The 27,668-nt window shown below is 34.1% G+C and overlaps 5 protein-coding genes and 1 non-coding gene across 7 annotated transcripts; 3 read left to right on the top strand and 3 right to left on the bottom strand.

Moving 5' to 3' along the window:
• Window positions 1-224: 224 nt before the first annotated feature.
• LOC108194943 (topless-related protein 4) lies at window positions 225-3,888 on the top strand. Its single transcript, XM_017361879.1, has 13 exons — window positions 225-316; window positions 401-580; window positions 766-879; window positions 978-1,139; window positions 1,243-1,348; window positions 1,513-1,647; window positions 1,869-1,979; window positions 2,061-2,231; window positions 2,361-2,489; window positions 2,581-2,676; window positions 2,763-2,945; window positions 3,461-3,618; window positions 3,717-3,888. The coding sequence occupies exons 1-13, from the start codon at window positions 225-227 to the stop codon at window positions 3,886-3,888; spliced, it is 1,809 nt and encodes a 602-aa protein (XP_017217368.1).
• A 2,159-nt stretch (window positions 3,889-6,047) lies between these two features.
• On the top strand, window positions 6,048-8,713 carry LOC108193643 (phosphatidylcholine:diacylglycerol cholinephosphotransferase 1). The gene is made up of 3 exons (XM_017360389.2): window positions 6,048-6,731; window positions 6,994-7,131; window positions 8,042-8,713. Exons 1-3 carry the CDS (start codon window positions 6,294-6,296, stop codon window positions 8,342-8,344), a joined length of 879 nt encoding a protein of 292 aa, XP_017215878.1. The 5' UTR covers window positions 6,048-6,293; the 3' UTR covers window positions 8,345-8,713.
• A 2,771-nt stretch (window positions 8,714-11,484) lies between these two features.
• Window positions 11,485-13,702, top strand: LOC108195555 (glucan endo-1,3-beta-glucosidase 14). Its single transcript, XM_017362528.2, has 3 exons — window positions 11,485-11,683; window positions 12,374-13,410; window positions 13,500-13,702. The coding sequence occupies exons 1-3, from the start codon at window positions 11,617-11,619 to the stop codon at window positions 13,581-13,583; spliced, it is 1,188 nt and encodes a 395-aa protein (XP_017218017.1). The 5' UTR covers window positions 11,485-11,616; the 3' UTR covers window positions 13,584-13,702.
• Window positions 13,703-14,572: 870 nt separating this feature from the next.
• LOC108195230 (uncharacterized) lies at window positions 14,573-17,109 on the bottom strand. Its single transcript, XR_010285212.1, has 2 exons — window positions 16,753-17,109; window positions 14,573-14,857 (listed from the first exon to the last, which is right to left on the bottom strand). It is a non-coding gene; the product is annotated as an uncharacterized LOC108195230 (transcript).
• A 1,235-nt stretch (window positions 17,110-18,344) lies between these two features.
• Window positions 18,345-19,121, bottom strand: LOC108195654 (EPIDERMAL PATTERNING FACTOR-like protein 2). Its single transcript, XM_017362634.2, has 2 exons — window positions 18,917-19,121; window positions 18,345-18,754 (listed from the first exon to the last, which is right to left on the bottom strand). Exons 1-2 carry the CDS (start codon window positions 19,005-19,007, stop codon window positions 18,486-18,488), a joined length of 360 nt encoding a protein of 119 aa, XP_017218123.1. The 5' UTR covers window positions 19,008-19,121; the 3' UTR covers window positions 18,345-18,485.
• A 2,716-nt stretch (window positions 19,122-21,837) lies between these two features.
• LOC108193837 (uncharacterized) lies at window positions 21,838-27,254 on the bottom strand. 2 transcript variants are annotated; one of them, XM_017360668.2, is made up of 6 exons: window positions 27,137-27,254; window positions 26,956-27,058; window positions 25,098-25,356; window positions 22,492-22,582; window positions 22,139-22,205; window positions 21,838-22,029 (listed from the first exon to the last, which is right to left on the bottom strand). In XM_017360668.2, exons 2-6 carry the CDS (start codon window positions 26,962-26,964, stop codon window positions 21,976-21,978), a joined length of 480 nt encoding a protein of 159 aa, XP_017216157.1. In that variant the 5' UTR covers window positions 26,965-27,058; window positions 27,137-27,254; the 3' UTR covers window positions 21,838-21,975. The 2 variants fall into 2 exon arrangements, with proteins under 2 accessions (XP_017216157.1, XP_017216158.1); XM_017360669.2 differs by having other exon boundaries at window positions 25,098-25,351.
• Between the last annotated feature and the right edge of the window lie 414 nt (window positions 27,255-27,668).

Here is a 27,668-nt window from a genome sequence, read left to right as displayed (position 1 = left end):
TTTGATTCCGGCTCTCTCTATATACAGCCACCTTCATTTCTCATTTCTCACACATCATCTCTCTCTCTCTCCCCCTCACTCTCTCTCCCTCTCTGATCAAAGAAGAAGAAAAAAGGTAAACACAAATATACATAAATCGATCGATGATTAATTACAAATTTCGTATAGCTTATGAACTGATCTGTGCACTTCCACTTGAAAGTTTCTTGTTTTTTTGTAGTGAAATGGCTTCGAGTTCCGCCAGAAGAGATCAAGATCTTGCATTTCTAGTCGTTCAGTTCTTGGATGAACACAACTTCACGGAGACCGCCCGGATGTATGGTTTAATTCTTTGACCATCTTTTTTTTATTTGCTAATTTCTTGATGAAAACCCTAATTAAATCCGTAATATTTTTGAAGGCTGGAGAAGGAAGGGAAACTCTACTTGAACATGAAATACGTTGAAGAAGCAGTAAGAGAAGGGAAATGGAAAGAGCTGGAAGATTATATATTATGCTTTACAAAGATTGAAGACAACACTTTCTCCCTTCAATTGATTTTAGAGATTCGACGGCAAAAATACAATGAAGCTCTTGACAAGTGAGTTATCTAGAGTCTTCTTCTCTCTTTGTCTCTTGGTTAATTATGTAATTTTGTTACTTGGATGCAGTGCAATTTTTTGTTATGCAAGTTTGTAATTTTTTGTTATCTATAATTTGTAATTTTTTAATATTGACAGCATCTTCGAGCTATATTCATTGTTCTAATTTCCTAAATTGATTCAGCGCCCAATATGCAAATGCCATGGAAATTTTGGAAAATGAATTGAGGATGTTTGCTCCATATGATCCGGATATTCTCAAGGAGACCACGGAGCTTAGATATCTGAACAATGTCAGGTATATATGTAGATATAAACACGATATCCTTTCAAGTGCAAGATTATTAAAGATGTCTTCTATATTAAAGTTAATTACTGCAATGGCCACGACTGCAGGCTAAACAAAAGGCTTCGAAGACATTGTAATGATACTGAAAGAGCCAGGTGTTCGGTCTTTGCTCGCCTGCAAAATCTGATAGTAAATAATCCAGTGTTGAAGGATAAGCTAAATTATCCAAGCTTGGAGGATTCTCGATTGAAGGTCCTCATGAATCAGAGGTACATCAGGCTAGCTAGAATATATAGTTGCATTTTGTGTTTGGGTGTATGTTTTAGTTTTGTTTTAAACTTAAAACCTCTCTTGTTTTTCTGGTGATTACAGCTTAAACTGGCAGCACACAATGTGCAAGTATCCCAAGCTGAACCCCGCGGTTAGCACCCTGTATGTTGATCATACCTGTGGAGATGCCGTGGTTCAATCTCTCGATGTGAGTACTTGATTTCCAAAAAGAACATACATTATCATAGTTTATGGTTAGAAAATTGTTCTCTTGTACAAAATGGCTCATATATGTTCGGGTATTATGTGCATATATTGAGTGTAAATTGATCTTTGACGTTCACTTATTGGCTTCTGTGTACTCTACTGCAGGATGGAGATTTTCGAGCTTCAGCAAATTTGACTCCCTCTAATACAGATGAGAGGGAAATGCCTAACATTCCTGATACAAATGAACAAGCTCAACTCTATTGTCTAAGGCTTCCTGATCCCATTTTATCACAAAGAGTATGTTTTCACTATCGATATAAATATAAATTTTTAGGAGAGTATTGATGTTTTTTCTTTTGGGTGATAATTAGCAGATGTATTTGATTTTTCCTTCTTTTTTTCTTTGTTCTTCTAGCAGCAGTTACCAAATTTTCTTCAGGGGACTAATTGTGTCATTCTTTGATTTTGTGTGCGTGTTGCTATCTTAATTGTTCCAACCCTTTTATTATCGATTTCAGATTGACAGGTTAACTTACACCAACTCAGGAGATGCCATAGTAGCACGGTCTTGTACTGGCGTGTATAAATTCTGGAAATGGGGAGTGGCGAATGATAATCCCACCGGAAAAGTACATCTTGTTTTTATATTACGTGCTTACATCGTTTCTGACTTCACATGATCTTACTTTTGTTGATTTTGCCATATGCAGGCAACTATAAGGGTCGTGCCCCCAGTCTTCTCCGCCAATTTTGATATAAGTCTGGGGGAAAATGTACCTTTTGTCCCCTATTTTGCTCTGTCAAAGAATGATGGTTATGTTGCATCTGTGTCGGAAGCAGGGAAGGTGTCGCTGTTTAACTGCGTGGCATCTGCGTTCAAAGTATATATTGTTGAGTGTTTACTGTCTACATATTGGCATATATTTAAATATTTCTTCCGTTTCCTACCTACGTGTTCAAGTTTTGGAGATTTCACTTTGTAAATAACAACTTTAATGCACTTTGGGCAGATTATGGATACAAATTTGTCCCCACCCCCTGCTGCAACCTCTGTTATGTTCTACCCTGAGGACAATAACATCATTATCATCGGCAAGGAGGATGGCTCTATTCTAATCTATACTGTTCAGAAAGATATGGTCTCCTTCTATACCGATATCTAAGTGTTGTGCATCAAAAATGAATTATGATTTAGTTGTTAAGTTGTTATTATCTATTTGGCATATACAGGTCATAGCCAAGATACATGCTCACCAGACGAGAGTCACAGGCCTTGCCTATTCCAGAGCGTTAAACATCCTTGTATCATCCGCATATGATGCTCAGGTGCATTTTTGAACGGGAAGGCTAATAGAAGATATCAGCTCTAAATCCAAAATCACTTCACGCTAATTTTTCTTTTGGTGTTGCAGATCTGTGCCTGGAGCCGATTTGGATGGAGAAGGCAGTCTTGCAAGTTCCTGGACGTTTATGGAAATGCTGTGTCTCCCGGGCACATTTCTGTCATGTTCCACCAGGATCAAATAAATCTGTTGGTTGTACATGATACTTGTATAGCCACTCTTCAGGGGCCTAACCTCGAGCCCCTCAACCAGGTATCTACACTTAATTTATATGCTTTGTTGAATATCACGGCATGCTTCACACGCTTTAGTAGACCATATTTGAAAGAGGTTGGAATGATCATTTTGGGTGTAACTATAATAAGTTTAAAGAGTAAAGTACAGAGTTGTGGCCGTATTTTACATAAATTTTCAGAATAGTGGCCATGCTTTCAAATTCGCATTTTTATGGCCAGATTTTGATTCCGCCCTTTAACAAAGTGGCTCCCGTTAACACAATTAGATTTTAAACGAGTGATTCCTCATTTAAGCCATGTTTTTGGACCACATGATCAATACAATACAAATCTGGCCATTAAAATGCAAATTTGATAGCCTGGCCACTACTTTGGATCGATGTAAAGTACAGCAACAACTATGCAATTTACTCTCAGTTTTAATGATCAAGCACATAACAAATGAATATCATGTCGCTCTCCTACTAAGAGTAACATTTAAGTTTTTAATGACTGTAGAAAATTCTCAGGCTACTTAAATATTTCTTGCAGTGGATTCCCGGGCAAGTGATCAAGGATGCTGCATATTCATCTGATGGCCAGTGCATATATGCCTGCTTTCTAAACAGGCACGTTGTTGTCTTGGACTCTGAATCATTTGAAATAAAGTTTGCCATCAATCCGAGTGCATATTTACCTTCTAATCCAAGGTACATGTTATGTTTACTTACAATGTATCCCGAAAATGTTAACTTATTAGCAATACCACCCTCTTGACCGGAAGTTGTCTTATGTTTCATATCTACAGCTCGGTGGTTTATCCTTCTGCTCTTGCGGCTAATCCTGCAAAACAGAATCAGTTTGCTCTGGGGCTCAGCGATGGTGGCGTACTAGTTTTAGAACTTGAGGAGGGGAACAATGGGATTGACCCTGTAGCACGCCTCAGTTTGAGACCAGCAACAAACGAGAACTTAATATGAGATTTTGTGATAATAAGAGCCCCGTGGCTCTTGAAATCTAAATGTTTTAGAACATGCATCTTTAGATTGGATTAATCCTTGTGAAGGTCTTTTTTGCTTACTTGATAAATTTTTAATACAAATATCTGTAATAGAGAATTTGAAATAGGAATTGTCATCCAGCATTAAAATAATAAAAAGGAACTCCTTAAAATATCTCCAACCCATTCAAATGTGTTAACTAAATCTGGTATTTCACGTCAATGAATTTTTTTAACTTTGCAATAATCAATTTGTATATTTCGATATGTTTTACAGTTTTAGGAACTTCTTTTTTTAATTTCTAAATTTATTTTTAGTAAAAACTCGGACTCTTCTGTCTTCTATTTTCAACTCTAATTTATATGCGATAATGACATAGAACTGTAATGTATTAATAATGTTGGTTGGGGGGTTTTCAATTTCAGGCCAATGCTACCGCGGTGTTCCTCTATACGTAAGCATGCTTCATGCATAAAAGATTTGTTAGAATATGATCATGGTAAGCCCTCCTCCTAACACCTCGAGGTTTTAGTCAGAATTTATTAAGGACACGAAAGCAAGTTATGCCCCAAAAAGATGGGCGCCTGTGATCCACTCTGGACCCATAAATGGGCTTGGTCACTTACGTCTTCCCCATCAGTAAGTATAAGCCCTAAAGACATCGCTGCCCCTAGACGCATTAACCTGTTTTCTATTACAGGGGGGACATTTTACAAATATATAATGGGGCAAATTTTAGATTGCTCGTGCATATATAATAGTTGAATTAGAATTTCATTGTATTTGTGGGCGGGTATTAGATAGATTGGAAATATATATATTTTATTTTAAAATTTGAATTTAAAATATATATGTATATAAAATTTAATTTTATATTAGTATTTCGATATCTTAAATTTCATATAAAATATAAATTTAATTTTTTCTTTTATGTATCTAAACATATTATTTAATTAAATTCAGAATCTTAAATAAAGTTCAAATCCGCGACACGCCATAGCAATTTCATCACTAGGCATCTGACCAGCTTCTGTCAGTTTCTGTATGTTCTTCGAATAATTTGATCGATATGATTAGTCTCCCGATACAGAGTAGCGAAGCGGCAAGTCGATATATATGGCCGGTGTGGCGGGGTCTCTGAAGTCGGGAGGATGCATATTTATCCCACGGTTAAATTTTGAAATTTTAAAACTTTAATCATTTATTCTTGTATTTAATTATGGTCTCCTTAATTTATATAATATATTACTGAATTTTTATAATATAACTAAAAAAATTTATAAAACATTTTTTATTGATATTTTGTTTAGTTCATAAATATATTTTACAATGAACAAAATCAAATTTTCTAAGAATGAAAAGAACTTTTTCTACTATTTACCGGGTAAGACTGCATTTTGAGTAAGTTTATATTTTATAGGAAAGTGATTTTTTTTTAACTATGATCGCGATATTATAAAAAATAAAATAAATGTGCGCATGTGCAAGTGTAACGCCTAGAGCATCTCCAACCATGAAAACTCTTAGCTAAAATTCTGATTGTCATACCAAAAATAAAACTTATAACTAATAGGTTCAAAAATTCATGCTCCAACCAAACTCTTAGCTAAAATTCTGATTGTCATACCAAAAATAAAACTTATAACTAATAGGTTCAAAAATTCATGCTCCAACCATCCCCACCTGTTATCTATAATTATAATCAACCTCTTATGGGTGGTTATATTTGTCGATCCACTACAGGTCTGTAAGAAAATCTGTAGGAAGATTACACATCACTTATTATCATATTAAAGTAATATATTCTATTTATAACAATCCAAAATATTAATAACATATCATTTTTAAATTATAGTCAATCAATATAGACAATACCATCGAAGCAAAATGTCTTACAAGTTCGGCAAATTTTACACAATGTATTACAGATCCAATTTAACCAATTATTATAATCAACACCGTTGGAGATGCTCTTGTAAGTTTAGTGGTATTATAAAAGGTAAAATCACGTCTTTATACCAAAAACATTATTATTTCCTTCGGACACTTCGGTGCAATATCCCAACCCAAATAATCTCAAAATTTAAAACCCAAAAAAAGATAAAAGTCACAGACGGATATAAATATGTACAACCGTGTAGTTTCCAACAACAGGTACTAGGCGTTGGCAGGCAATGCATGATTCATCTCTTTTCTATTTCTCTCCCAAAACCTAATCTAATCTCTCTCCATCTCTCTCTCTCTCCCTCTTTCCTTTTCAGATCTGCAGATTCTCTCTATCTCCCCTTGTTTATCAATATTATTCCTGACCCCTCCCCACTTTTCTTGGAAACACCACCCCTCCACCTATTCTCCACCTATTCCTCCAATATTTTATTATTTATATGCAAATTAAATCTCGTGCAATGAACGGAACGCACTCCCTTCATCTCCGTCACACACCCCCCAGTGCAAACCCATGCACTACTCTCAACAATAATAACAACGGTAATATTAACGGACATTACGTTAACGGAGGTGATAAGATGAAAAAGAGCTCTAGTAATACTAATGTTGTTAATACTTCACGGGTTGAGAGGTTTTTCCGTAACGCGTCGTTTATGAAATGGAGAAGCGGGGATTTATTGTATGTGGTGAGGTACCATCCTCTACCGTGTCTACTCACTCTGTGCTTGTTCTTTTTTATGGGCGTGGAGTACACGCTCCGGATGATTCCCTTTTCTTCTCCGCCGTTCGATCTGGGGTTCATCGCCACCGTCCCTTTTCATCGCTTTCTTGCTAACTCACCTGCTCTTAATACTGTCCTTGCTGGCCTCAATACGGTATGTGTCAGTGTGTGTTAATGTATGCATATTCTTTTGATTCTAGTACTACTGTCTATTTGTATGTATACTGACAAACATTTAAGGTGATTGTACTTGTCCGAAGGTTGAATTGAAAACTCTGTTTCTGTAAATATGATTTTGGGGTTTTGTTTTATTGATGATAATAACTCAGGCTGTTTGGTCTTTTTTTTTTTTTTTTTTAAGAACTCAGGATGGTTTGTTTTGATGATTCATTTTTGGATTGGTTTTAAATTTTCAGGTGTTTGTATTTATGCAAACTAGTTATATATTATGGACCTGGTTAGTTGAAGGTAGACCAAGGGCCACCATAGCAACACTCTTCATGTTCACTTTCAGAGGAATTCTTGGCTATTCCACTCAGCTCCCACTTCCTCAGGTAGCTAATTTTTTTCTAATGCTTACTTTTTCGATTTTAAGTTCCAATTAACGGGGCGTTTAGATGATAGGTGGGAATGAGAATCGGAAATGGGAATGAGGGGTATGAAATATAATGTTGCAAGTAATATTACCCTTGTTGATTGTGAAGTGTTTTACCACTCTGTTTAGAATATAGTTTTTTGTATCGATGTGTTTGAACTTTTCTTGTCGGATGATTCAGGGGGTTTGTATTCAATTAATTTGATGGTTTTTTATTATTTACATTAGCCACCATGAATTAGATTGGAGACTAAAATATTCAAAGGCTGATGTTATAATCTTGAGATGGAGACTCTGTCTTTCAGAAAACAAGACAAATATTGTGAAGATTGTCTTTATAGGCAATACTATCTTGAGATTGATGTTATTTTGTGATGCAGTATTTGTCTTTATAAAACAAGACAAATTGTTAAAATAGTGTGCCACATAGTTGTTGATCATGTAGCAAGTTGGAGACTTCAAAACAATTAAAAATATGAATAAGTTGGTTATGCTTTGATTTAACTGAGAAGTTAAGCTCTTTGGACAGAGAGCATATAACATCTCAATCTCTCTGCTCATTGCATTTTAATCCCAGGCTCCATCACTGTGCATGTCGGGGCTATTATGTTTAAAGTAAATATGGTGTACATTACGAGCTGTATAATGTTACAAGCAATTATGAAGTATTGAGAAAGTCGTAAAAGGTGCGAATTTGGATATTTTCTTCAGTGGGGTACCTCACTCTGGTTTCTTCTCCTAATATGTTTCATATGCATGAGAGTTGTTTACAGCTATGATGATGTTGAATTTTGTGATATTGCATTATTTCGAAATTTATTCTATTTAGTGCTTCAGTCTGACATAACTTCGTCTAAACCCATGTACAGGATTTCCTTGCTTCTGGTGCTGATTTTCCAGTTGGAAATGTTTCGTTTTTCCTATTCTATTCTGGCCATGTTGCTGCTTCTGTTATCGCTTCCCTGGATATGAGGAGGATGCATAGGTGGGAATCGGCATGGGCATTTGATATGTTGAATGTCTTACAGTTTGTGAGATTGTTAAGCACAAGGGGGCACTACACTATCGACTTGGTGGTTGGAGTGGGTGCTGGAATTCTGTTCGATACGATTGCATCAAATTATTTAGAGAGTAAAAAACTAAAATCTCATTCAGTCAACGCATCAAAATAAGGATCATTACTTCTCTGAAGAAGTAAATTGAGTTCTCCATTCTTATGTTCTATTTGTTTGTTGAAGTGTAGCATTTCCGAAGAAAAGGGCTTTTGTTTCGTTCTTTGGTCGTTGCTTGCATCAAATGGTGTACTGCTCTGGATTCTGCTACTAGCCTCTTTGTGTTTTATATTTAGCAATTATCGATACGATTCGTGTCCCTATTGACATGTGGCAGCACAGTACTTATCTGTTATTGTTTAGTTGGACATTGATTTATTAGCAAAGCAGAGATGAAAAATTATATGTAAATTATAGAAGAGTGTAGAGAAAAGCTTCAGAGTGAATTTATGGAGTTACATTCTATATATATCTTGAATTTGTGTCTTATCTTCGCGTTTCCAATGAACTTAATCCAAATGATGTAGTAAGATAATTTGTTAACCACCACATGAGTTGTCAATAGTCAAGTCTGATGCATACTTTTATCTACGCTAGATTTATTAACAACAGATTTGCTTAACCTAGTAAGAAGAAACAGAGTAGTTGAAAGAGAAAGAGGCAGCAAGATTAGGACTAGTTAGTTGGCCAAAAGTTGGAAGGAAATTATACACAACTATGCATGTTGGGCAAATATTAAGACAGCATATAAGACAATTGGTACATAAAAAAGGAATGATAGTAACATATGTCTGGTAGATGAATAAAAACGATAGTAACATACGCCTGGTAGATGAATAAAAATGCTGGATGTGAAAATTTTTAGGATTTGGCATTTTTTTTTTTGGATAATACTCTTAACATATGTTCCCCTGGTAGATGAATAAAAATGCTGGATGTGAAAAATTTTAGGATTTGGCATTTTTTTTTTTTTGGATAATACTCTTAACATATGTTCAGCCCTTTTTTTGCTGAACGTATGCTATTAACAATACGTATGTCAGGCATTCGGACCCTTGTTAAGCCTCTATATCTGAAATAGTTTAGGTAGGATGGAAATGAATGTCTTGTGAAAATAATTTACCTCTGTAGATGAAGAAACACATGAAAATATAAACATCTGAGCTACTCAAATGTTTACTAATTAACAAAAAGCATTTTAGGTAAGAAAATAAGATATAGATGAACAACTTAACAGAAACCTACTTTATTATTCTGTTGAGAAGTACTGTAAAAAGGATGCTGGGAGCAGTTAAGATCGAAGAATATATATATTCAAAATGGAGTAATCAGTACTCAATGTAGTAGAGTATCTTGTTATAGTAGACTACTAGTAGTCGTACAGAGGTGACAAAGGCCTGAATTTAATAGATATCACAATCCGAACCATATATCTACATTTGTATGCATTTAATTTGATTAGTTATGATATAATACACCATTACCATTTACCCTCCATGATGGAGACCTGTGACGCTCCAAATTAGAGTAAGTTGGTAGGGTTCATCATCCAAGTTGGGCAGCTGGATTATATGATGGTTAGTTTAGATCAATTCATCCTGCGACGAGGTCAAGCTCACAGCAGTTACCCTGTTCTCAGCCAGTTAACCTCTGCTCAGAGCAAACCCTTAGACTGTTAGTCCAAATTCACTTGGATCGAATAGAATGGAGCGATTAGAGAAAATGTCTTTACTTTCATTCCTTCAATCATTTCATTTTAACTATTTAAACTAAAAATCTACGAGCAAGTCCAAAAGTGTCCTAATAAAAAGCTTAAATATATAATTAAATATAATGTCCTAATGATTTAGGACACCATACACATACATCTACAACATATCTTATCTTCATATCTTAATACTAAAATATTAATATACTTGAATACAACTATATTTAAGACAAGTGTGAAAAGTATATGAATAATTAGTCGGTTTTAGTCGACTGCTAGCTAGTTTTTATTTTTAATGAAGCTCACTTTGGATAGGATTTGCTCTCATGCAGAGTTGATGTTATGTCATTATCAATGGCTTGATCTATGTGTAATGATCTAGGCCAGAAGTTACCTACATTTGCGGTTCATTCTTATTGCTTCTTTCCCTGTTTGGAGTACAATAGTACTATAGAGTAGAGATATAAAGAGTGGTGTCGAGAGTGATGCGCAGACTCAGAGACACCTGTTTCTATGTGCATCTACTGTCCATTTCACTTAAAAGTTAAACCCTATAATATCCTCCTCGAAATTCTGGATGCTTATGCAATGAAAGACTAGCGCATTTTGTTGATGAATCTACTTGTGCACTTAACGTTGAAAAAACTGAAAACCATTAGTAATGTGCTTTCTGCGGTTACGAAGAACTTGATATCGATACTTATACAGCAAAGCAGGAAATGGACCTAATTGTGCAGGCAATGGTCGAATAATCAGTTGAAGCAGTTCTAAGATTTAACGGATAATTAGAGATTAATTGAAATATTAATATAATATTAAAATAATATAATCTAAATATATAAATTTCGAGAAAATATATACTCTGTCTTTCAACCTTTTTTCTTGAGATGGGCATTGATTCTGGCTCATCCGATCATGATCCAATCTATGTACCAAACGAGACACGGATTAAAGAATTTTTTCGAGTGCGAGTAAAGTAATGGGAACCATTTTAGAAAAATCGCAGGTGGAGGACCGTTTTTTATATGAAATTTAAGGTGCATATAAAATATATTTTAAAAACTTAATTTATAATAAAAATTTGAACATTAAATTATATAGAGAAAAAAATAATATAATTTATAAAAACTATATCGATAAATGTTAATCAAACGTTAATAACGTTAATAATCGGGTGACAGGGAATATTCATTACAGTATATTTTAAAGGGGCGCTTAGTAGTAAGATGGTCTTCAATTTTGTTGAATCTTTGTCTTTTTTCTTGAAACGTCGGTCCATGCCCCATGGGGTTCCTAACTGCACCTACAAAAATCTATGGACTTATTTCTCAATAGGTTGAAATTAGTTTTCAGGCCCGATCATGTATTGCGGGCTTTTGTAAACTACTATAAGACCGGCCCGTAAATGGCATTACTCTTGTGGCTATATGCTCTACCTAAGAGCAGATCGCATGTTTGGGTGACAACGTTTGTGTAATGACTTTAAAGGTAACAACAGATTCCAAACGTTATAAACTCCAGAAACTTGTGCCTGAAACCCAAGCTTGGTATACCCCAAACTTGTTATTCAATTTCCTGTTGCCGTACAAGCTACCAGTTTCTCCAAATCCTCCATGCAAACTACCATCTTCATTTCTTGCATATATATTTTTTCACATAAACAGTATACACACTTTCTAATTCTATGGCCTTTTCTTCTTTACTCCTCTGCATCACTATTCTTATTCTCTTCTTCACCTTTTCTCATCATGGTATGGACTTCTCAACTCTTTTTTACCGTTGAATTAAAATCTGGTTTATTTTAAGCATTTCAAACATTTTTTTACTGCTCAATTATAAAAAGAGGTCATCTGCTAAACTTAAATGTCCGGTCTTTATATTGGAAAAAAATTCACACCTACATCCTTAATAATTCTAAATTTTTATTACATTGATTACAACTTAACAATAATTTAATTACATATTTTATCATATAAAAAATTAATAATCACCAAGCTATTGTTTGATTTACGTATCATACTTCTTTTTCTTAGAATTGGGTTCTTTTAACATATATCATATATATACGTAACCCAGACTAATTGGGGTACTTGAAAATTTTGGATCCCGTGCAGTTGAGCTAGTCGGCCTTGGTAGAGCACGTATGATTACCAAGGCCTTGGTAGTGCACGTATGATTGGTTTTTATTTCTTTTCCTTCTTACACTTTTTTTGTTGAAAACAAAATTACTTTGATAGTTGGATGTGGCAAGAAATCCATGGGGTAGAGGAACTGTCAATTGCAGATACTTAATTCTCAGCGATTGATATGAACTTCGAACTTGTTTACAATTTCTTTGCTTAGACCTGCATTTTCCCCCTCAGATTAAGCAAAGTTCTTCTTAGTGATTATAGCTAGGTTATTTAACTAGTAGCTAAAATGGTTTTTGCTGTGTGTGGCAGTTCCACCAGTGGATGCATTCCAAGGTACATATGGCGTAAATTATGGGAGGATAGCAGATAATATCCCAAAACCAGAAAGTGTAGTAACTCTTCTAAAGGCAGCAGGGATAAGGAACATCAGAATGTATGATGCTGATCATGGAGTTCTCAGAGCTTTCAAACACTCTGGAATTGAGATTATCATAGGCCTCGGTAATGAATACTTGAAAAACATAAGTTTCAGTGAGGACAATGCCATGGACTGGGTGAAAGTAAATGTTGAGCCTTTTCTGCCAGAAACACGTATAAGAGGAATAGCTGTTGGAAATGAGGTGTTGGGAGGGACTACTCCTGAACTCTGGGAGGTCTTGTTGCCTGCGGTGAAGAATATTCATCATGCCCTTGATCAGGTTCATCTGGCCAAGGTTGTTCAGGTTTCTAGTCCACATTCAGCTGCTGTTTTTGCTACGTCGTTCCCTCCATCTGCAGGGGCTTTCAAGGAAAGTGTTATGCCTTATATGAAACCGCTCCTGGAGTTCTTCTCTCGTATTCATAGCCCTTTTTATATAAACACTTACCCTTTTCTGGCCTACATCAGTGACCCTGAACACATTGACATTAACTATGCTCTTTTCCTTAAGAACCCGGGGATTTATGATGACAAGACTAACTTGCATTATGACAACATGTTTGAGGCTCAGATAGATGGATCTTACGCGGCTCTAGAGAAGGCAGGGTTTGGAAAGACAGAGGTTATCGTTTCAGAAACTGGTTGGGCTTCTCATGGAGATCCAAATGAAGTAGGAGCTACGGTTCAGAATGCAAGAACGTATAATCTTAATCTGCGTAAAAAGTTGGCCAAGAAGAAGGGAACGCCTTACAGGCCAAAGACTCCGGTGAAGGCATATGTCTTTGCCATTTTTAATGAAAATCTGAAGCCAGGTCCAACCTCGGAGAGAAACTTTGGACTCTTTAAAGCTGATGGAAGCATTTCCTATGATATCGGCTTTACAGGACTGAAGCCTTCTTCAGCTTCATCTCTTCTATCATCTTTTAAGGTATGTGAACTGTTAATTCATTGTACCTCATTTATGTTTATTGGTAAAATTAGTCTTACTAGTTACTGACAGTTTTCCTGGCATTGCAGAAAACTGGAGTTGAGAATTGGTTCAGCTCCTTATTACTTGTTTACTCAACATGTACCATGGCAGTGCTTCTGCTCATATTGTAATAACCAACTAGTTTGGTTATTGAAATTGTTTATTTTTCTTTTTTCTTCAGTTTTTTAAAAGTTTATGTGTAGTAGTAACCTGTTATATAGTTGAATATATAGTGTCTAGTACCATTAAACTCTTCTCTCAGACTCTCACCTACATATACAATAACATAAAACAAAATGAAATGGAGAATAGATAGCTAAAAAAGAGCAGCTGAATTATTAGTGTACTAGTGTAGAAAACAAGAACTTGTACTAGAGGAGAGACCATCAAGCGTTAATTGGTCAAATTTTATTTACATAATGTGCCATACAATAGAACGACAAAGTGATGGGGGTACTTGGATGTGTTGTGGGTATAAGGAAATTGAGTGATCAAGAAAGCATCACTACTGTTGTGGTCCGGAGAGCATGTAGGAGCACATGTGTTTGGAATTACAGTTGTGGCTAGGTAAATTGAGTGATCAAGAAAGTATCACTACTGTTGCTACTAGTGAATCATGTAGGAGATGTATTTAGAAATATAGTCACTAAGAGGTTGTCGTCGTCCAATTCTATGGATTACTGCAAGAGTACAAGTTAACATTTTTCTTCTCCTCATTATCAGCATTCTTCCATCTGCACCGTTAACATTTAAGTTTGGAAACAGTACGAGTGAACTCACCTCATCACTAGCGATCATACCTTAATAAACTTCAACCTTAACTGCACAGTTTCAAGCTTAAAAGAAATATCACTAAACAGAAGCTTTAAGAGTGCAGCCTCATTATCAGCATTCTTCCATCCGCACCTTTAACATTTAAGTTTGAAAACAGTATCAGTGAACTCACCTCATCACTGGTGATTATACCTTAATAAACTTCAACCTTCTGCTATATATCCAAACTGCACAGTTTCAAGCCTAAAAGAAATATCACTAACAGAAGCTTTAAGTTGAGCCAATAGAGTGCGGCATACTGTAACATCATCCACGCAAAGTAAATGCTCAACACTCAACAAAGACATGTGCAAAAGATATATAACAAATAGATTAAGAATTCTTTAGGATGAATATAGATCTATATAAATCATAATTCCTGGAGAAATATGTTCCATCAAATTCTGTAACTACAATACTACATAGTATATACATAATAAATGTTTACTGAGTTATCTTCGAAATCGAGATCCTTTGTCCGGCTTATCCCTTCCATCCCATGCAGAAGCCCAGAAGAAGACTGCCATCCAGAACAGAACACCGACAAAGACCTGTGCAACGTCTTTAAATCTGGACAGAGTCATTGGAACACCTATTATACAAATGATAAAAGTTAGTGGAAGCCGAACCAATTTATAGTGCAAACAGATATGGACGGCATTACTAGGATAGGGGTGGCAATATCAGGCACGACCCGAAATCCAACCCGAACCCGACCCAATCCGCAACCTGATTTATTGAGAGAAAACCCGAAAGCTACCCAAAAAGCACCTGATTGACCCGAAATGGACCATAAATGACCCGAAATTAGAATTTTAAGTGATTTTAGCTTTGACCTGAAATCGACCCGATTGCTGCAATTGCTGACCTGAACACGACCTGTTAATTGAAATTACCACCCCTATACTAGGAGCATGATTTATGTTCATAATTTGAAAAGGAACTATGCATGACTAGGAGTACAATCCTAGATCTTTGCCTTTCCCAATATGTACCTTAAGGATGGTTGTGCTAAAATAGATAGAGCTATTGCGATAATTTAACACCAAAAAGTGGTTTCTCGTGCTAAATAGAATCATGCCTATGATGGTCGGTTCTATATCTTGTTTCATATTTCACCAACTCTCCAAGTACCCCACTATTTAGAATAAAATATAGCATTGTACTATTTTAGCACAAGATATAGAACACCCATTGCAGTGATAAATTTTAGTTTTTGTTTTCATGTTTTGTAATACGGATATAGAACGGGATACTTGTATGTCCAAAAAGCAAGTCCAATAGAAGTGCTAACAGTGGTGCTATGTCTGTAATATAGCACCTAAGCAAAAGATGTCACTCCAATTGGGTGCTAAACATTGATGTAAAATAGCAAAATGCTATACTTGGTACTAAATATAGAACCACGTATAGATGTTGCTATAATTGTTACATAAGAATGCAAGTGGGAAAATCAATATTTAAAGTAATGTTGGCCAATGAAGTAGTGCATTTAAAGATTTGGTGATTGAAATATATCTATATTTAGATAGTTTGGTGCTATTTTAAAACTATCATTGGAATATAAGTTCTATTTTTACAACAAAAATCACTTTCTGATATCATAATATAGCAATCGCTATATGTATCTTAGCACCACCATTAGGCTTGCTCTCACAAGTGACACTATATAGCAATGAAATAACTTTTCCTAACATATTAGAATTAGAGCAAGTCCAATGGTTGTGCTAAAATAAATGTAGATATTGCTATGATTTAGCATCAAAAAGTGATTTTTGATGCTAAACTAACAACATGTCTCCAATGGTTGGTGCTATATTTTTGATGCTAAACTAACAACATATCTTCCATGATCGGTACTATATCTTGTTCCAAATTCAACTTATTCTCCAAGTATCACCATTCTTTCAAATACAAAATTCAATTTTTCAACTTTATTTTACACCAAGGACCCCACTATATATCACACCATTGGACTTAAGCACATCCAACGGTTGTGCTAAAATAGTCCAACAAAATATTAGTCAAAATTACATCTCATGGCACTTTCCCAGTTCTCGTGGATGAATCTCTGTAATTTTACAAAAAGAGTTGTACTTTAGACCTAACTGATAGTTGACATAAATCAGCAGCAGCACCATGTAAAAATACCATTCGATTCAAACACTATTTGTTTTAAGATATTGAATTAAATTCATACTACTTTGCTAAATAGGAACTAATACAATATTCATTCATCTAGCCATTCCTTTCCCACCAATTTGCCAAAAAAAAAACTCATCCCTCATTTCTACTCACTTTTTAAATTTCTTCAGCTAATCCATCATACACCAATGATTTAAGTTATCTGAACAAATAATAAACACTAAAAAGTACTTAAAAGAGCTCGGAACCGGAGAATTTCATTAATTCATCTCTAATAAAAACACTACCACTAATATTATGCTGGGAACAAAAATAACAATAACAAACGGAGATTTGACGCACCTGGGGGTGGGGTAGGGAGTTTATCAGGATCAGGCGGCGACGGCGGAGATGGAGTGGCGGCTCGGGAGGTGCCTGACCAAGCATTGGGATTGGAGACGTGGATGAAACTAGTGGCTATGGAAGCAGACGATGAGATTGTCAAATTGGTTAAGGCAGTGTTTGGCAAAATAAGCTTACTACTATTACGATGATTATTGGTGTTGTATGATGAGCAAGTAGTAACCGGGATGAGAAGAGCGGGTGGGATTTTGGTTGGTGATGAAACCAGGTCCATCTTCCTAGCTTGCAGTGCCGACCAATTTCTAGGAACGCCTGTATTATCAATTTTGCCTCTGAATTTTATTTTACAAGATCATCTCCAACACTAGATAAAATTTTCCTAAAAAAAAAAAAAACACTAGATAAAATTAAATTTTCTATCAAAAATAAAAAAATAACCAAACTCTTTTAAAAATCACAATTTAACCTTACCGACTCTTGTTTACAATTTTAGCCAACTTCTTATCGGTGATTATATTTATCGAATTAATATGTAAAAGAAGTACACATCATTTATTAAATATATATTCTATTTATAATAGTCTAGATATTAAATATATATTATTTTTAAATTATAATCAACCAATATTGTCAATACCATCGAAGCACAATATATTATAGGTTCAACAAATTTTACATAATGTATTGCAGGTCCAATTTAGCCAATGTCATTAGAGATGCTCTAACCTTCTTATCAAATTCTCCGATTCATTTTACTTGAAGATTATAATTTTTATTACTATAAATCATTTGAGTTTTTAATATATTACTCCCTTCGTCTCATTTTGTTTGACTTTGCTCGACTAACGCTCATTTTCAACGGCATAAAAAGAGTTGGTGGATATTAAATGAGTGTAGTCTGCGAAGTAAGCGGTTCAAATAAATGGGACGAAGTGAGTATTTATTTTAAAATAATTATTTTAATACAATTCATTTTAAATAATTATATTGTTCTTCATTCCAATTTTTCAAATATTTGGAGACTGTGGGGCCGTTTGTTAAAGTATAAAAAATGAATAGATGTCAGAAATTAGTTAAGACTTATAAGTAATTAAAGTGTTTGGAAAAAAATATAAATCATAAAACAAAAGTTAAGAATCCACCCTTTTAGGTGCTCCTCAATTTTTTACGCATAACATAATATGAATAAGTGTTTCTAATTTAAAGCGTGTGCTTAAATGCCCCCATCCAAACAGCCACGCAATATCAGCACCAACAGGTTATTCCACGCACCAACAGGTTATTCCACAGAAGTAAAAGACAAAAGTGGATTCAACAGAGGAGGTAAAAGACAACAACAGGCCACTGCTACTCCAACGTTGATTTGAAATAATAGCAGGGGAATCCTGGTTAAGCAAGCTGATTGATGTGTTTACAGATAGCTAATCCTACTCTTTTCATCCATAAATATACTTCAATCCTGTACCTGTTTACATATATTTGTACCTGCTGATGACATAAACTGAATCCATTGTTTTTCACCTACGGATTTTTTGTTTTGAGTAATTATTTACACCGAATCCATACCAGTATTATACTGTACCAAAGTTCGCACACAAATTAATGGACTTATCCAACAGATTACTGAAATCAACATATAAACTCAATAATACAGAGACTAGATTGTTAAATACATACACTAATAAGTAGATGCCCAGATCAATTCTGGGGTAAATTTGCATTAAGAAATTTAATTAAGGTTGATAAACCTTATTTCCACATTTGCATTTCCAGGAGAGGAGATAATAAGTATCATCTTCATCGCTTGAATATTTGTTAGATTTTCTGTAATTACTAGTAGTAGTAGCAGTTTTCGACTTGGTATGGTGAGGAGGAATAACCAGAGTGGCCATGCAAGGCCTGCAACTAAAGCATTTGTTTACACAAGCTGGTGGCCTTGAACCCAATATCTTCTTCTTTTGCTGCACCATTTCATTTCCCTCACCCGAACCACTCGCCGCAACTGCATTACACATTAAAGAACACAAAAATGTTTAGTTATATAAAGTGATGACAATTAACTTAAATAGCAAGAAATCAACAATTCAAGAAGTGTCGTGTAAAAGGTAAAAATGAGGGAAATATACTTTGTTCTGAAAAGGGTTGAGCTGGGATTTGTTATTACCTGATATAGAAAGTAAATGTGAGACAGGAAAGATGAGGATTATTGTAAGGAGGACAAGATTGTAGCATTTGAATGCAGAAGCAGGAGCCATTATAGGTAAGTTGATTTAAGTATGTTCAGAGCCCAGAAGGGGAAGAATGTTTGGGAAGTCAAGATTATATTTTTGAGGGTGGTATTCAAGGGAAAAAGAGAAGATGAACAAGTGAATGATAATAAGTCTAGTCAAGGGAGATAAAAAGGGACAAACTTGAGTAATGTTTCCACAAGGAGGGACACTTCTCTGTTGCCAATGGCTTCATCTCCAATTAAATGCAGCCCCACTGCTAGAAATTTGAGTAGTTTTTGGGAAAATGTTGCACTGACTTTTGGTACTAGTCAGAATTGACTAAATTTTTTACTTTTTTTTTTCTTCATTTTCTCATCTGTCCAGTTTAAAAGTGTCCATTTCAGTCAATTAGTGGAGCAATTAACAATGTTTAAGTAAGAAAACAAAGGAGATTTTGTCATTTTCATAGTAACTGACACTTTTTCCAAGTTTTTGTGAGATGGGAATTTGCAAACTGCACTCATTTTGATATTGAGGCTTGTTCACAATATGCAAGGGTTGATAATGACAAAGAAATCAAGGGCTCCTTTTTTTTTTTTTTTGAAAGAAAACAAGCACTCCATACCTTAAGTATGTTTGTCTCTGTTGGGTAGTTAGGAAACAGTCTATTACTATAACATACACATGACTTGCTACATGATCAGAAATATTTATGTTTCGGAAAATGATAAAAATAAGCTTCAAACTTTGTCAATTAAGCGTTCGATCTTACACATTTGAGTAACCGATCTTTTAATCATTTTGAATTTTGCTACAGCAACTTTACCTTTGCTGAGCTATAATCTGTGGACTGAAATGCAGCATTTCCCTTACTCCTTAGAGCATCTTTTAACTGCTGGAAGACCAAAATATAGATAGAATGTCTACCTGCAATTCTGCAAAGCCACCTCCATATATGGGAGATCAGAAAAATATGGTGTCATTTATTGGGAACAACAAAAGAAAGCTGTAGTACTACAGTTATTTTGGTCTAATACAAGTACTCCAGCAAATTTTGGTCTCATACAATCCCAAAGTTATGACTAGAATGAATTTTCAAGCTCTAATTACCGACTAAGAAAACCTATTCGGCGCTGCCATTTGTTATTCGGCACTTATGTTAGTGGCCCAACTATTCTACAATCGTTCCACTTAAAGGACTTTTAATTAGGCTTATAAAGAAACCGTTTTGCTTAAATGAACATATGAGCCGAACCGAATCATGGATATGAAAAGCAAAATGTATTATTAGTAACAACAAAAAAGAAAGAAAGAAAGAAAAACAAAATTAAACAGGACAGATTACAAGTAGACAAGAAAAGAAAAATAGTGAAATGAAGGAACTGTAGATAGTAAAGTGAAGAAAATAATATCACCAAATGGGTACACGAGTGAACAGTGAACACCTGAAACTTGAAAGAAACGTCAGTCAGTGCCTCCCTGCGGTACTTACGCTCAGTGTTCTAAAAATCCCCGATTTAACCGATTAATCCCCGATTAATCCCCTGCAAGGTCGGTCACCGATCTGATTTTTGAAATCCGATTAATCCTTATATATATTTCTTAATCGAAATATATATGATAAATTATTAAAATTAAAATACTATATTACCTATAAATATGAATAATTATAGAGTTTATGAATATAGTAAATATATTAGTTACTAAATAGTTAATATAATAATAATTAAATATTAAATAATATTTTAATATTAAAATAAACCCGATTTTCACTCCGATTAATCATTCCGATTAATCCCCGATTTCCGATTAATCCTTGAATCGGTAGCTCAGCCGATTAGGTCCGATTCCCGATTTCTGTAACACTGCTTACGCTTAAAGTTGCAACTGATGAGACCTTGCATTGCATCTTCTCAAGTCTCAACAAAGAACATATATTAAAAACTCCAATATATCTGAGAATTTTGAACATTTTATGAAACTTTTCCATTTTTTTAATAAGGGTATCTCTGAAAGAAATAGTTCTCGAGTAACAGGGGTAAATTCCACGCATATATTGCCTTCTTCGTGCAAAGTATGAATGAATAAGTAAATGTCCTCAAGTCCGAAAACAAAGTATGAAGGAAGAGAGCCCGGGTTATTCTTCTTCGAAAGAACAATAATTGACCATATTCCAACTTTTTCTTATAACAATAGGCATGCTGCTCCGTATCAAGCTTAAGCTAAAGTAAAAGGAAGAGGAATGGAGTGCTTTTAAAAACGATCATGGTGTTTTTCTCTGCGTATCATGTATATTATCTACTTCCTACAAACAACTTTCTGTTTCTGACCAGTGATCCATTATTTACTGTCACTCACTTTATGAAGCCTCTCAGTAGGGGCCTCTTTTTTACAATTTTTTTTTTAATAAAAGAACCAATTAAAAAATATTTACTCTGCACCAGATCTGTTCTGTTCAGTTCAGTTCACCCATATGATCGTGTACTGTATCGAATAATCCAATATGTCCATGATAACCTATATAACGAATCCACAGCAATATACCGTGTGGTTTGGATATTAACTTTAATGATTATCATAAATTAAACTGTTGCAAATTTCATAAAAAAGGAAAAATAATTTTGTCTGGATATTAAAATATACAAGCATATTGTTGTGTTTTTAGTATATTAACATTAAAAGTAAAAACATTTTGAAAAAGATCAATGTAAATATGTAATATTATCTATGACATAAAAAGTTACTAAAAGAATCAAACAAATTTCAATGTGTGCTGTTAAAAGGAACAGTTCTAATTAGCAAAAAAGATGAGACAACAGTTCTGTGTAAAGGATTTTAACAAAGCAAGGAAACAACTGTTTCCGCAAGATGCAAATGAACAGAAAAAACCTCATCATAGCAATGTTATAGTTCATTTACAATACCATTTGCTCTGATCAAGAACTCTGAATCTCCCAGCATAGAGTGTTCAGATACATAACAAGTAAACGGAAACATCCCACTATATTATCTATCAATCATACATTCCATCCTGCTCCCAGATATCAACAAGAAAATCTATCATTTCCTGTACAGGGGAATACATGAGACTAGTTATGCTAAACTTCAAGTGCGAAACATTTTAGTGCCTACTCCATTTACACATAAGTATGCTGTATATAGGATAATAAACTTACAGTGAGGGGAACTGGTTGGGTAAAGGGCTTGTTTCTCCCAAGCAGACTCTCGTATGTTGCATTCCAACTGCAAATCAATTCCTTTAAGGCATACTAAGAGAAAAGTGTTGACAAATAGACTCAACTAAAGAACGACCCAAATCTGCACTTTTTCGTAGAAGTAAATATACTTGAATATTATGATCCATATACATGACTCCATGAGTTGACAATGTACTACATAAACTACATATATACAGATTTAGTTAAAGCCAAAATATAATATTTTGACCGGCAAGCTTCAACGATGACATGGTGGATTAATGCCTTGATGATTTTCCTAGCTCAGAGGCTATGACTTGTAAACAACTCACCTCAATCTTGGCTCCCGAAGCTGCTCCACATTTTTCTCAGACTTCTTGTTTCCTACCCACTGCTGCCTAGTTTGATTCCAGAGAAGAAGACCTACAGGAATTCCGCAAATAAGTTGAAGACTGAAATGATGAATAGTAGAAGTCACTGATCAAAAAACTGGTAATTATGTGTGGAAAAATATTAATTAAATAGTAGTTCTGGATAGAGCAACAATAGCCTGTAGATTATGAACCATTAAACTTAGTTCAACAGTATCCAAGACAGCTTCCAAGAACCGGTTAGCAAATAATTTTATATCCACAAAATAACCGGGATAACTTGTAACACACCCTAAATCAAGGTCATTCAACTTGAAAAATTACTTCAGTTGAAACAATAAATTTTCCGGCTTACGTGGACCCAAAGATAAAAAAAACACTGCATATGATAGAAAGAGAAAATTAGAATATTAATTTGTATTTATTCATTTTATTAGCTAGGGAATTATTGTAATGTATTATAAAGTTATATTATATATTTGAGTAGATTTATTCTAGATTGTAGTAGAATATAAGAAAAAGGGAAAATAGATTTTTTTGCCACCCAACTTATTATTTGTTTAGAAACCTACCACTGAACTATAATTTTTTTCTTTTTTGCCACTAATGTTAGGTTCGGATTTTTTTTTTGTCACTAACGTTAGGTTCGGATTTGATTATTAACACTGTGTTATTCTTTTTAGAGTTAATTGCATTTGGCACCCTTTTGATTTCAGCATGTTGCACATTGCACCTAATAGTTTTGGAATAAACACTATGCAGCCCCTTACTTTTAACCTGTAGACACTTTGCACCCTTTCCGTTATCTTCTGCCGTTACCGTTAACTTTTGAAGGGGTATTTTGGGAAATTTTATTATATTTAATTAAAATCAGACCTTTATTTAAATTTCCCGACCATCTAAACGATATTTTTCGGAAATTTATTTTTCGGTAGTCTGCAATATAATAGTGATCTGTGTCTATATCTTTATATGTAGTACTCCATATGTGTCCTAGGTAGTTTATCTTTAGAGGACGAGAGTACGGATTTTTTTAGTCAGAAAGGAAATCTCAAAATTAACTTATGGAACTACATTTATAAAAAGTGGGAACCTTAAAATACGTGACAAGTAGTGGTAAATAACTATAAAGTCAAGTGATACTATATATTTGTGAAGTCTTAAAATAATTCATAAAACTAAATTTTTTAGGTTTTTAAAATGCCTGTTAAACTCTCATACTTCAAGCTAAACTTGCTAAGGGACATATAGATGACTGTATATAATATTATAGACACATATCATATCACCATAATATTGCAGACTACCACTATGTTTTTATAATGCTTAAAAAATAACATATTGTTAATAATCAAATCAAAACATAACGTTAGTGACAAAAAAAAATCCAACGTTTTTTTAAGGAAAAAAACACCAACATTAAATTTTATACAGAAAAAATAAAATAAAATAATTTTTAAAATTTTTTGGAGTCTCAAAATGCGTGTCCAACTCTCGTCCTCCAAGGTAAACTACCTGGGACACTAAGATATAAACACATATCAGATCGCCATTATATTGCAGAGTAACACTATATTTTAATAATACCAAAAAAAATAACATAGTGTTAATAATCAAATCCGAACCTAACGTTAGTGACAAAAAAAAGTCCGAACCTAACATCAGTGACAAAAAAGAAAAAAATTATAGTTCAGTGGTAGGTTTCTAAACAAATAATAAGTTGGGTGGCAAAAAAATCTATTTTCCCTAAGAAAAATATTTATGTCTTCATTAAGAAGTTTTTTACTTGGTGGCTAAGTTTAGGGATTCACTGCTATATAGTCTATTATTATAAGGAAGACTTCGATTAATTGAATTGATTGTTTCTCTCTTGTTATGAGTTGCGATCCATGCAACCACTTCTCTTGTGCAGTTGAAAATCACAGGGGTAGTGGTTTTTATGGTTCTTTCTGCGATAGGACCACCTTAAGGCTCGTGGATTTTCTGTGGTTAATCCACCTAATCTATCCTTCTATTGTTTTTTCTTATTGTCCTGCATCCGGACCCTGCGTAATTTTGTCAGATTTATGCCATGACCCAGTAACATGAATTAAAGTCAATATATTCAATTCATGGACTCCTGAAACTAAGCTTAGGTTACAAGTAACTTAGAGATGAAGAAATAAAAATGTAGTAAAATATCCTGCCTTTATATTAAAAAGATGCTAGGTTCTATGCAAGAAGTTGTGCTTGGAGCTACAACACCTCTTTATGAACACAGACACACACACACACACACAAAAAAAAAAAAGGCAAGACTGCGTATTTGGAACCTTCCCTGCGCTGGGTCCAACTTTTTATGGTTTATGCGATTTGGATTGATATGAGTCAAATAAAATTCTTGTTATAAAAAGGTACATGAGAAGCTCTATAGTCTGTTTTTTGTGTCAACTTCCACAGGTCTATCTGTATATATCCTAATAATCAAATATACTAACATTTGAATTTTTTAAAAGCGCGATAAAGGTTAAACAATATAGCATACATTTCATTATCAAACAAAAATAATAGATGTGCTAGTGATCTACCATGATTGACAAACTCAGAAGGGAGGTTCCCATTCCCAGAGCCACTGCCATCCACAATCTGGTTAGATGTGCTGATTGATGAGATGCTTCCACGCGACTGGACTGCACTATTATCCATATCAAAAGTACTAGAGGTCCAAAAATCCTCAGATGGATTGGGTTTTGTTACTGTCTGAGCTTGAATTTTCTGTCCTTTTGATGGCTTACTGAGTAAAGATAACAGATTGCGGCTATTATCGCATCCTAGACAACCACTGCTCTGTTGCAAATGGCACCCCATTTAATAAGGAATCTCAACTGATCAAAATGTCAATAAGAACATAATATACCATTTTTTTAGGGGAGTACAATATACTATTTCTTATTATCATATGCATCCTTGGCTCGGTTTTAGTTAGCTACTGGTTCTGCACATAAATGGATTACAGAACCACAATAATTGATCCTTTTTTTCTCCATAACGGTCAAAATAGTTTTATTACACTAATGTGCCAAAAGGGACTTTTTTTTTTTTGTGAATAACTGAAGTGGATAATACCTAAAAAAATGCAAGTACGGGCAGATAACAAGCATGACACTGGTAGGTAATACTTCCGCAACACATGTAATGAAAAAACTCTATGTTATAAAGTGTAGCTGACCTCCAATCACACACAAAATTAAGTGAGTTGTTCGACAATTGATAGGCTTCAGTGATACCTAGGGCCCCTTAAGAGCAAGTCCAGTGGAAGTGCTAAAAGTGGCGCTATATCTATAATATAGCACCCAAGTAAAAAAACCACTCCAATGGGATGCTAAACATGGATGCAACATAGCAAAATGCTATACTTGGTGCTAAATATAGAACCAAGTATAGATCTTGCTACAATTGCCACATAAGCATGCAAGTGGGAAAATCAATATTTAAAGTAATGTTGACAAATAAAATAGTGCATTTAAAGACTTGGTGTAAAACATAGCTATAATTAGATAATTTGGTGCTATTTTAAAGCTATCATTGGAGTATAAGTTCCATTTTAACATCAAACATCACTTTTTGATTTCATAAGATAGCAATAGCTATGTGTATTTTAGCATCGCCATTGGAACTTGCTCTAATAGAGAGCTTCCTACCATCATTAGCAATGGAACAGGAAAACTCGCAAATATAATGCGACTGACAAGAATCAATACTCTTTTAAGGCAGAAAAGAGATGGCCTTCACCATGTTCCTCTTTGCCTAGACTTTTTAAGACTTGTAATTCGAAAACCTGTTGTCACATACCTTTTAGCTACTTTGCTGACTTGTCCCCGAAAAAAGGAAATCACTTTGACTGGATACCTTTTAGTATTTTTTAAATTGACCAATTTTTGACCGAAAACTGCAAATCACTCTTTTATAATTTTAAGAAACTGAAAAATACATTTTAAAGAATATTACATACTTTTATTAATATAATTTTAATAATGTTTTTCAATTATATAGCATATGTAAATTTCAATCAAAGTTTGTTTAATTTAACTATTAAAAATTTAAAGTGGACTACAAATTTGAAACAGAGGTAGTAGAAATGGTTATCCGCAGATGGAACAATTTGAAGCGGAGAAGTGTCATTACTATAATCGACTAATCGTGATATCATGACACTTGAATGAAGCTAAATTCGCTCATACACTTGACTAAGCCAAATTGTAGCTTTGACTTGTGCATACAAGAGTATCTTATCAAACAGCTTCCTAAAATTGGGCAATATATTGGCTCAATCGTATTGAACAGCAGCAGCTAAGTTCAATTTTATAGTAATCAAATGAACCGAAAAGTCAATTAAGCATTAGTTCTTGAGCAGAATTAGAGATAGAATTGAATAGGGAAAATTACCCCATTCATATAACAAAATGAAGAATCGAAGCTGCAATTGATCTGAATTGTCACACTTTAGAATCCAGAAGCATCGATCTCATGTATGAATATAATCATATACCTGCGTGTTAATACAAATACATATTTTTAAATACTATATGGATTTGCAAATCTAGAGAGAGAGAGAGAGTTGGAGTACCTTCATGAAACCGATAGGCTTCTGAATCTCAAGTGTCAAGGGCCCCTCTTGAGCTGTTCCTCTCTTCTGCACACAACTACTATATTCTCTTCTCCTATGTCCTTCAATATTATTTCTTCTATATCATCATTTATGTTAAATTATTTAAATAATACTCATTGCCTACCACCTAAATTTCATTTTTTTTTTTGACAAATCATATTTTAATAATTATATTAAAATTATTATCAACAAAACTTATATTCATTTTTGAAAATAAAGGCGGACAATATGTCAACATGAATAGTTTATACTTCTTCTATCACAAATTATATATTCCTTTTATTTTTTGAAAAATAAATTGACTAAACTAAATGTTAAAAATATTTATTCATTAGTTGAAAAAAATATACTATAAAACATTTATGTTTTAATGTATTTTTAATTATATAAAATATATAAATTTCAGTTAAAATATATTCAATTTAAATAATCAATAATTATTTTGTGAGAGGAAATATCATTTCTAAAAATAAAAGTGGACAATATTTTG

Source organism: Daucus carota, chromosome 7 (genome assembly GCF_001625215.2).
Source record: "Daucus carota subsp. sativus chromosome 7, DH1 v3.0, whole genome shotgun sequence".
NCBI lineage: Eukaryota > Viridiplantae > Streptophyta > Magnoliopsida > Apiales > Apiaceae > Daucus > Daucus carota.
This window is presented reverse-complemented; position numbering and strand designations above follow the sequence as displayed.